The 10039-nt window shown below is 61.6% G+C and overlaps 1 protein-coding gene across 1 annotated transcript; it reads right to left on the bottom strand.

Annotated features, from left to right (window-relative positions):
* Positions 1–3372: 3372 nt before the first annotated feature.
* SP9 (Sp9 transcription factor) lies at positions 3373–5940 on the bottom strand. Its single transcript, XM_072341960.1, has 2 exons — positions 5807–5940; positions 3373–5321 (listed from the first exon to the last, which is right to left on the bottom strand). The coding sequence occupies exons 1-2, from the start codon at positions 5825–5827 to the stop codon at positions 3966–3968; spliced, it is 1377 nt and encodes a 458-aa protein (XP_072198061.1). The 5' UTR covers positions 5828–5940; the 3' UTR covers positions 3373–3965.
* Between the last annotated feature and the right edge of the window lie 4099 nt (positions 5941–10039).

Below are 10039 nucleotides of genomic sequence, written 5' to 3'. Positions count from 1 at the left end.
GTGTTCATAATGAAGTGGCCAGGATTAAAGATGTGCACAATCCGGCAGTCAAGCCCTATGGTAATGTGTGTGTGAGAGCTGTGAGCGAGAAGGAACGGGAGGCTGCTGAGAATGCCCATACAAAGAAACCGAATGTTGCCTTGTGAAGAACGTGCTGTCTGTCCCTCTGGGGTGGCCAGTGTGTTAGGGAAAAAGGGCTGGTTTTGTGGCAAACTTCATGTTACACGCAGCAGGAAAATTTAAGGGTAACAAGCAATGGGATGTGTGTTCCCAAGGCAGGGTGCTGCGTGTGGCAGGGTTCTGGTGCCCTCCTGGGAGGGGGAACTGATGCCTGCAGCTGTGGGCACCTCGCTGGGCCCGGCCACGTGTGTGAGCACTGAGGTGCATGCTGGGCACACCTGGCCTCCTTCCACGGGAATGCCGGGAAGTGCCGTGGGTTCAACGTGAGGCCTCTGCGACTGCAAGTTACAGCACGGAGAGTGCCGTGTTGGGTGATGCATCCCCTCAGAGACCGCCAGCCGGACGGCTCTCCCCGCTGAAGGTCCGGGCGGCCCACAGCAGTCCCAGCGGGGCGGGCAGCGGGGGCGGTGGGAGAGCGGCCGCTGTGCGCAGGCTCGGGGCGAAGCCCCACCGGGACCCCTCGCAGCGAGGACAGCGCGCAGGGCGCCGGGTGCGTGGCGCGGCCTCTCAGCGGAGCCCTGTAGGAGGTGCTGTCGCTTCACGGATGACGGTAAGAGCGTCTTTTTATTATCATCATTATTATTATTATTAAAAAAAACACGGGATGAGGTCAGAGGTGACGGGGCCACCTCGAGTTCCCCCCGAAGGAAGCTCTCTATTTATGTTGTCATTGATTAATTCCCGCTCCCTCATTTGATTCCGATTTAGAACGATTTGATTCTAATTGAATTAGCATGTAATTTGGGTGTACATAATTACTGTAATTATGACGTTCAGGTAAGGCAGCTTTCGGCTCGGAAAGGCAGTTTCAAATGTTCTACTTTTGTCTCTTCCCCGAGCGGACAGGGACTCCGCTCCCCGCCAGCCACGTAGCAATTAGCCCATCTCACCGGTAACGCTCTCACGCCGGCTGAGACAACGAAGCAGAGGCGGGAGGGCGGCGCGGTTACGCCCGGTGCCCGCCGGCGGGGGACCCCGCCGGCGGGCACCGGGCGTAGCCGCGCCGCCCAAGGCGACCCCCGACCTCGCCCCGCAGCTCTCGACTTTCGCCGCTAGGTGGCGCCCGAGAGCCGCCGCAACGGGGTTTAGGCTGCCGCCGTCGGGAAGGCGAAGCCGGGAGTTTTCACCCCCCCCTCGGTTGTCGTTCGTATTATTATTATTATTTCTTCTCCCCTCTTTCCGACGTGTTAAGAACGTTATCCTTCGAGGGGGATTTCGGTGCTACCGATAAACACTCGGAGGGGCGGGGGAGGCGGCTGCGAGCGGAGCGAGGAGAAACTTTCCGTTCGAGCGGCTTAAGGCGCAGTTAGGGTGAACGGGGCTCGTCGCGTTCTCTGCTTTCCGCCACCCCAACCCAAGCAACCCCGCGGCGATGGGCTGCGCGGAGCCGCCTCCCTTCGTTCCGCTCCCCTCCGGGCGCCGGGTGCTTCGGAGCTGAGGTTGGAAGAAGGGAAACGAGATTTATTCCGCTCTCTTCGCACCTTTAGTTGGTTTTGTTTCGTTTTTCTTTGTGTGAAAGTTCCCCAGACCATATAATTATCGCCGACATGTACGAAAGAATGGCGTCGTTTATTCAGAGAAAGGTGACATGCTTTCTATTTTCCCGGTTAAACGAACCGGCGCTGCGGCCCGGAGCTTTTCCCTTCTTTCGTTTCGGGGCAGCCCGGCCGTGATGGACGTTTTCTGACCCGAAGGGGCAAAAGGCAACGCGAAGAGCTCCTTGATCAGTGAGCTGAGAATTGTAACCCCGGCCTGTCAGAAACCGGACCCGGATGGTTCCCTTTGATGTGTTTTATTATAAATAGAAAACAAAACCGCCTCCCGCCCCGCACCCGCCGCATTCCCGGGCAGTCCGGCCGCCCCGACCCGCAGCCCTCCCGCACCGCTCGGTCCGGAGGAGCGGGGCTCAGCCGGCAGCTCCGCCGTGTTCTCTTTAAGGCGACGTCTTTATTCCGGTCGGTGGCCGACAGCAGAATCCGTTTCCCCGTGTTGTCAGCGTTCCCTATTTTATGGCGGGTTAAAATATCGCCGTCCCTCCGATCTGTAGCGGGCGGATTAAATTAACTTCCCCCCCCCTTTTTCTTTTTTTTTCTGCTCTCCCCTCTTTTTCTTTCCTTTCTAATCGCGCGATTATCTCATTTAACAATTTGCCTTTAAGAGAAACAAAAAAGAGCAGCAGAAGAAATCCCGCGGCTGTTGGGTTGGTGGGCAGGAGACAAAGGGAGTGCAAATAATTTTCATTTCAATAATTGCCTTCTGGTCAATTTAACTGTGCCTTATTTTGAAAGAGGCTGCCTAAATGAGATTCCTGTCCCAAATGTGTTCCCAGGCCTTAGCCCGGCCTTTAATTATTCCCGAGTTTTTTTTCTTCGGCATAAGACGCTGCACTGAGTAATCACAAAGAAGTCAGAGAGCATCCTTGAACCTTTTCAATAGCAGAGCCACTGATATTCAAATACCGCGCAAGGACCATTTGACTGCATGGGGACATAAGCATTTCCAATTCGCTATTTGCATAGATCGACCGGCTTTGAAAAGGAAAGGAGCAGTTGTCTTCCCGGACATTAAAAAGCCTCGTTATCAAATCGAGTGCTCGGTTTGGGGCTTTTAAAACGTTTACATTTTATCTCAGGTTGCCCTTTACCGTTTGACATGCAAATTCGGCGCAGTTAATTTGGACAATTAAAAGGAGCTTCAAGGGAGCTTTGTCACCGAGCGTATCCCGGCTTTTCCCCGCGGACCGGCGGAGATAAAGTTGGCCAGAACAAATGATGTCTGGGAGATTAATTAGATATTTGATAAGACATGAATCCCTAATAAGGGAATACAAGGCACAGGGGGCTGCTGCGCGCTCTAAGTCAAAATTAATAACATTTAACAAGATTTTCATTTAGGCATGAAATGTCTTTTCCGGAGTATTGACTCGAGCGCTCGATTCCCCCGAGGTTCCCCCCCGCAGTAACGGCAGCGCCACCCGAGCAGCGGCCCCGCTCCGCACGGCGGCTCTCCCCAGCAGCCCGCAGCCGGGCGCCGAGAGCCGGCCGCCAGCCCAGCCCCGCAGCCCCGAGCGAGCCCAGGGCCGCCCCGGCCCCTGCCCCACCGCCGGCCTGGGCACCAATAAGGACAGAGCCGCGAGCGGATGGTTCCGAGTCCTTTAATAATACCAAAATGAAAATATGTCGAGATTTGATTCTTGTTTTGTTTGTTTCCCATACAGATAAACGCATTTAATTTCTTTAAGCGACCTTAACTTACGTGTGTTGGAGTGAAATGTGAACTCAACGTTTTAAATATCTTTTACATATATACTGACTTCCACAAAGTGCATCAGAAATTTCAAATAAAATAATTATATATATTTATATTAAAAAAAAGAAAGAAAAAAAAAGTAACTGAAGCCCCCAAAAGCTCCCTGAATTTCAGGAATTCACCGATAAAATTAAAAGGAACCGCCCGACCCCCCTTATCAGATCCACATTTACAGGAAAAAATAAGCGACCACACTCGGGTTGGGTTTTGTTTCGTCTCCGACCCCTATTTATACAGCTGGTTATGAGATACAGAGGAACCGTCTCGGCCTGCCGCCTTAGTTTCTCTCACCTTCAGCCTCCCAGGATGCTTTCCTTTCAACAGAAAGAAGAGGGAAAAAGGAAACGGGGGGGAAGAAAAACCGCAACAGGAAAAAGAAACGAAACGAAAACTCGCAGAAGCGTCCCTCGGGGCGGGGGGTCGGGTGGCCGCCGTCCCTCCCGGGCCGGGCCGGGCCGCGCTGCGGGCGGCGATCCCTAGGAGTCGCCGGGTCCGCCCGGGGGTTCCTTGCCCGGGCCGCGGGCGGCGGCCGCCCCGTCGTGCAGGAGGAGGTCGGGGGACTCGGAGCGCGGCGTCTCCAGGTTGCTGGCGTCCGTGTCGCTGTCGCTGCCCTTTTTGCCCCCGCCGCCCCCGTTGTGCGTTTTGATGTGTTTGCTCAGGTGGTCGCTGCGCATGAAGCGCTTGTTGCAGACGGGGCAGGCGAAGCGCTTCTCGCCCGTGTGAGTCCGCAGGTGCCGCTGCAGCTCGTCGGAGCGCGTGAAGCGCTTCCCGCAGAAGAGCCAGTTGCAGACGAAGGGCCGCTCGCCCGTGTGCCAGCGCAGGTGCGCCTTCAGGTGCGAGGTCTTGCCGTACACCTTGCCGCAGCCCGGGATGTGGCAGCTGTGCAGCCCCTTGCGCCGCAGGCTGGCCCCGGCCGGCCCCAGCCGCTCGGCCTCCTGGCAGTTGGGGCAGTCGCAGGTGGCGCGGCCCGAGTAGCGGCGGGCAGAGCGCGCCGAGCCGCCCCCCGCCGCCGCCGCGGCCGCCCCCGAGATCATGGCGCTGGCCGCCGCCACCGCCGCGCTGGAGTCCGTGTAGGAGGGCAGCACGGGCTTGAAGCCCTCCTGAGCGAGCAGGTGCTGGCCGGTGGAGAGCAGGTGCGAGGCGGCCGTGGAGCCCAGGCCGGTGGAACTGAAGGCGGAGTGGGTGAGCGAGCTGAAGTCGGGGTTGTAGGTGCCCAGCTGGGAGTGCAGCGAGGCCTGGGGGGCGCCCGAGTGCAGCGAGCTCTGCAGCCCCCCCGCCGGGTTCTGCACCTCCAGCCACGAGCCCGGGTTGGCGTGCACGTCCCACCACGGCGAGGCCGCGCCGTTGGCCACCTCGCCGGCCGACAGCGTGGAGTGGAAGCCCGACTTGTACCAGGATTCGTAGGGGTGCGCCATGCCCACCCGCGGGTACAGCCCGTCGGCCGCCGCGCCGTGCACCTTGGAGATGAAGGCCGACTGCCCGGCCGGCTCCTGCGGGGACACGCCCGCCGCCGCCGCCGCCGAGTTGGAGAAGAGCCCTCCGTAGTCGCTGCTGAAGGCCGAGGAGGTGGGCGAGGTGGAGGCCAAGCAGAAGGCGCTGTTGGCCGTGCCCGTGCCGCCGCCCAGTCCGCCGGAGCCCCTGCTCGTGGCCACCGCGAAGCCCGACAGGCCGGAGCCCAGGTTGCAGCTGGACGCCGAGCGTTTCCAGGGGTGGAAGCCCCCCTTGGCGAAGGCGCTGGACTCGGGCAGCGTGGTCAGCGGGCTGGTGTTGCCGATCTTGTTGCAGGTGGCGGCCAGCATGGCCAGGGGGGTCGTTCCGAACCGCGGCTCCTCCTAGGACAGAGACAAAGCCGCCGTCAGCCTCCACCCCGCGCACCGGCCGTCGACCCGGGAGAGGATGGGGGGGGGGGGGGAAGGCGCCCGCCCCGCCTCGCTTCGCCGACGCGCACCCGGAGGCCGCAGCCCGGCCGAGCCGGCGCACGTCGGGCACCCGCCGGGGCCGGCACGGCGAAGCAGCGCCCGACGTGGGGCGGAAACGCGGCGGCAGGAAGGCGCGGGGCAGGGATGCGGGAACGGCGCCGAGTTGAGCGGGGCAAAAACGGTCCCGAAACGGAGCGCGACGCGTCTCGGCTCGGTCGGTGCCGTTACGAGCCGTAGAAGTAAAGCGAGGAAGAGCCGCGGCTTCCGTCCGGCCCCGCAAGGCTGCGGACGGAGCGGCCCGACGGGTAACTCGGCGGCGGCCCCGCACGACGGCGGCCGAGGCTGCGGAGAGGTTTCCGGAGGTAGCGGCCGCGAGGAAACGCGCCGCCCCGACTTACCCCGAGGATCGACGTAGCCATAGCACGTCCCTGGGCGGGCTGCGGCGGAACGGGAGGGGGAACGGGGTTCGGTGCGCGCCCGCGCCGCCCCGGCAGCGCCAAGGACACTCCGGCTCGGCGGGGCTAAACTCTGCCTAAGTGCGGGGCGCGCCCGCTTTGAAGTACCGCTGGCTGCCGCGCTCGCCCAATGAGGGCGCGGGCGGAGCGGGCCGGAGCGGCCCCGCAGCCAATCAGGCGCGCGGAGGTGCCGGCGCCGGGGCGCGGGGCGCGTGCCAGTCAGAGCGCGGGGAGAGCGCTGCGCACCGGGCCGCGGGAACGCTCCGCAATTAGCGCCGCGCCGCGCCGCCCTCCCCGGGACGCGGCGGCAAGAGCGGGGCCGGGCGCGGGAGCCGGCGGAGCGCCGCCGCGTCGCTTTGAGCGACGGGGTCCGCGTCGGTGCGGGCGGCGGGACGGCTCGGTGACGTTGCGCGGGATCGCCTGAGTTCGTCCGCTTTGGCGAGGGAGAGACGGGCGGGCGCGGCGCGTTCGTTCCTGTCGGTGCGAGAGGAGCGAGGGACGCCGTTCCGTTATGTCAGACCCCGCGAGCCCCGGGCGGGCGCCGCGTTCCCACGGCCCTCCGGGCTCGGCGCTCCGGCGGGCGGCCCCGCTGTGAGCCCCGCTGAGCTCGGCCGCCGCGGGAGCGGGCAGCCCCGAGCCGTGCGTTACGGCGGAGCTGCGGGGCGTCCCGCCGACGGCGTCCCGGAACCCGCGGGCTCCCGGAGGGACGGGGGCAACTTTTTCTTTCCGTGGCGGCCGTGCCGCCGTGTACCCGCGCGACGGCCGCTAATCGTCTCCTCGATTCCGCCCTAGCGCCGAGCCCCGCAGCAGGTGCTCCGAGGGCAAGTCGGAGAACGCGGCCGATCGAGGCGGTTCGCTTTTCTCTACTCGGTTTCAGTCGTTTCCTTTCCGTGCCTCGCGGAGCCCAGCTGCGGCACCGCACGCCGCACCGAGGGCTCCCCGGGGGCGGTTCGCCCCCGGCGCCCGAGGCCGCTTTCCGCTCTCCGCTCTCCGGGGCCGCCCGTCTCCCCGGCCGTGGCGGGGCTCAACCCGGGGCCGCGGAGGGGCGCGGGAGGAGGGGGGGGGCGGCCCCGGGGGCGGCCAACAGGTGCTCACCCGTGGAGCGGGGCCCCGCCGGCCCGCACTGAAGGCATCCGCGGACGCCCCGCGCTTCCGCGCCCGGCCGGGACGGAGGGCCGGGGAACGGGGGGGGGAGGCCGCTAAAAGGCTTTCGGGGGTCAAGTGCGCTCCGACGGGTTTTGTGCCGCGCTCCAAAAAATGGAGTTTTTAAACAAAGATCGGCGTGTTATGCTCGAGTGTCGAGCCGACTGTTAAAACATTTGGGGGGATAATGACAACGTAACAAAGGCCCGGTTCAGAGTGAATCATCACCCTTTGAAAAGTTAAAGCAATTTTCAGGAGAATGGCTTTCAGCAAACGCTTTACATTATTCAAAACGGCCAAATAATGCTCTATTATAGCGCCTGAATGCTGCCAGTCAGCCCCTAAGTGCAATTTGCGCGAAGGCTCCGTGCCTTATCTCCACTTCTTTATAAAGAGGTGAATATAAAACAATTTCTTCCAAACCCAGACGGAGAGCACGAAAATTGCTTCCCTTTCTGCAATCAGGGCAATTTAACTGGAGTGCAATTAGCACTATTAAATGTCGATTCTGCATAAACAAATCTGACTAAGAAGCGAAAGTGGGGTGAGAACCTCATCTAAACTGGAACTGATTTTTTCAAATGATGTATCCGGGTCCTTCACAATTGATCCGTGACGTTTCCATTTCGGAATATATTTACATCATAAATACATGGTGTTGGAATCAACAGAAATCTTAAAAAAAGAAAAAGAAAGAAAGAAAAAAGAAAGAAGGGGAAAAAAAAAAGAAAGCAACGACCAAACCGCAGCCCTGGCCGTGCGTGCTGATAGAGCAGCTCCCACCGAACACGGCGGTACCCGGCCCGGCGCTGCCCGCTGCCTCGTCTCCCCGCTCGGGTTCCGTGCGCCGGGCTGAGGCCGGGAACAATTCGTTGAGTAGCGCTGATTGGAAGGATCCGGGCTCACATCGGAAAGCGTCAGATGCGGCGGCTCAAAACGCAGCGCCCGGAAAAGGGTCGCCAAATAGTTCGAAAGGCATCGATTTCCCTGCGGCTGGGCGCTCTGCGGCCGTACGGGTGCCCGGGAGGGAACCGCGGCTTCACGCGGGGTGCAGAGGTCGGGCGAGGGCTGAGCCCTCCCAGGTGGAAGGGAGCTGCTTAACCTGTGCCGGGCCGTGGGCAGGGGAAAGGCGAAGTGCTCGTCGCTCAGGCACATAATTGAGTCCTGCCTTTTTTTTCCCCCTTCTTCTCTTTTCTAAGCACCTCTCCCCCTCCCTCTCTCCCCCTCCCTCAATGACACTCCGCGTTCCTTGGGCCGGGCACGGCCGCTCATTGTCAGAGCCACGCGCGGGGGGACCCGGCCTCAAATTAATAACTTGGGCTCGGGAGAGGCTGCCAGAGCGGGGAGAGCGAAGGGATGTAGGGACGGTGCTGGAATACGGACCCGGCGCCTGTTGAGCCCACCGCATTCTTTCCTCCGTTGAGTTTTTCATTTGTGGGTAGAGATGAAGAGCGGCTTTATAGACAGAAAGAAATCTTTCCTAGCTAATGAAAGGGGAAAGGGCGCCGGGATCGAACGGATCACGGCAATTAAACGAAAATTAAGGCACCGCCACGATTCTTGCCGGCGCTGCTCGTTACGCGGCGTGCAGCCCAGGACGGGCCTCCCGCACCGCGCTGCCTCCCGCACCGCCGCCCGCAGCCCCGCGTGCTCCCGGCGCTGCCACGGCCACGCCCGCCCGCCCCGTGCCGCTCTGCTCGGCGCGTTTGGGCCGTGCGTGCCGAGCCTCTCCCGCTCCGCTCGTCTCCGCCGAGACGCGGTGACAATTGAAGGGAAGGCTGTGTCAGGGGAGGGAAGGTGACTGCAGACTGTGGGATGATTTTAATTACTGCAATTACTGGCAGATTATTCAGCGGCATCACGGGTTTGTTTTTCCGCCTTGGTGGGGAAGTCTGAGGAGCGCCGCACGGGGAGAGCCGCGCGGATTCTCTCTCCCGCTCCTCACGCTTCGCGGTGCCGTTGCGATAAGTCGTTTAGACGCGACGGGCTCGGGCTGCGGCGGCTTTGAAACGCAGCCGGCGCCAGCGCTCACGGAGCGTCCTTTTAATGAATGCGTTTCTAAGTAGCTGGAGCGTCCTTAGTGCGCTCTCGGCCCCCGCGCTCCCGGAGCGCGGAACCACCTTTTCCCCCGCGCCCGCCGCAGCAGCTCCGAGGGCTCCGCGGCCGCTGCTGGGCGAGCCCTGCCCGCCGGGAGCGCGCCTCGGGAACGCGCCTCTCGGGCCGCCCGCCGCGGGCTGCGCCGCTGGGTCACGGCGCGACGGGCACCCGCCCCGCGGTGCGGCCCCTGCCCGCGTCCCCGCCGCCCTCCTGCTCCTCGCTCCGTCCCGGCTTCCTTCCGCGGCGTTTTTAGCGAGGCGTGACTCAGAGTGTTGATGGTGATTAAGCGAGCTGTCTATCTGCAGATAGAGATATGCGGGCGCGTAATAGACAGGATGATTGACGCTGCAAAGTTCTCCTCGGTCCGCGATGACCAATAAATCCCGGCGCTGGCTTCGCTCGCTAATGAATGGCTGCTGGGGACGGGTCCCCCTGCGCGGCTCCCCGCGCTCCCGTCCCTGTCCCGGGATGCGGCCGGGGAAGGCTCTCGTCGTGCTCCGTCCCGGCCGCAATCACTGCGCTGCAACTTTAGGTGAATCCAGCGCTGCTCACGAACCATTTCACGTTCAGATGCGAGCTTGCGGTACTTTCCTAGTGGCAATTAGGAGCCTATTACAAGCCATTAGATTGATCAATGTACCTTAAACAATGTGAGTGATTTATATGGTAAAGAAAAAAACCTTTTTACATCCATTGTACTGCTCAGGCGACCAACCTGGCCCTGCGCGTCCATTCATCACTGCTTTGAGCAACAAAAGCGATTTGTTTAGAAAACTTGTGCTCACGGAGACAGCCTCAGCATCTCCGGCCTGAGAGGTGCCCACACCGTGTTCTCAGCTGGCCGGGGGATGCGTCTCGATGTTTCGGGCACGGGGGCGGGGGAGGTGTCTGTTTTCCTGGGAGATGAATTCATCTCGTACCCGAGGGAATGAAGGC

This window comes from Excalfactoria chinensis, chromosome 7 (genome assembly GCF_039878825.1).
Source record: "Excalfactoria chinensis isolate bCotChi1 chromosome 7, bCotChi1.hap2, whole genome shotgun sequence".
In the NCBI taxonomy this organism is placed as follows: domain Eukaryota; kingdom Metazoa; phylum Chordata; class Aves; order Galliformes; family Phasianidae; genus Excalfactoria; species Excalfactoria chinensis.
This window is presented reverse-complemented; position numbering and strand designations above follow the sequence as displayed.

Coding starts and splice junctions, on each gene's coding strand:
- SP9 (XM_072341960.1), bottom strand. CDS start 5,827: ATGGCTACGTCGATCCTCGGG. Junction 5,322..5,806: donor TGGCTACGTCGATCCTCGGG/GTAAGTCGGGGC, acceptor TCTCTGTCCTAG/GAGGAGCCGCGGTTCGGAAC.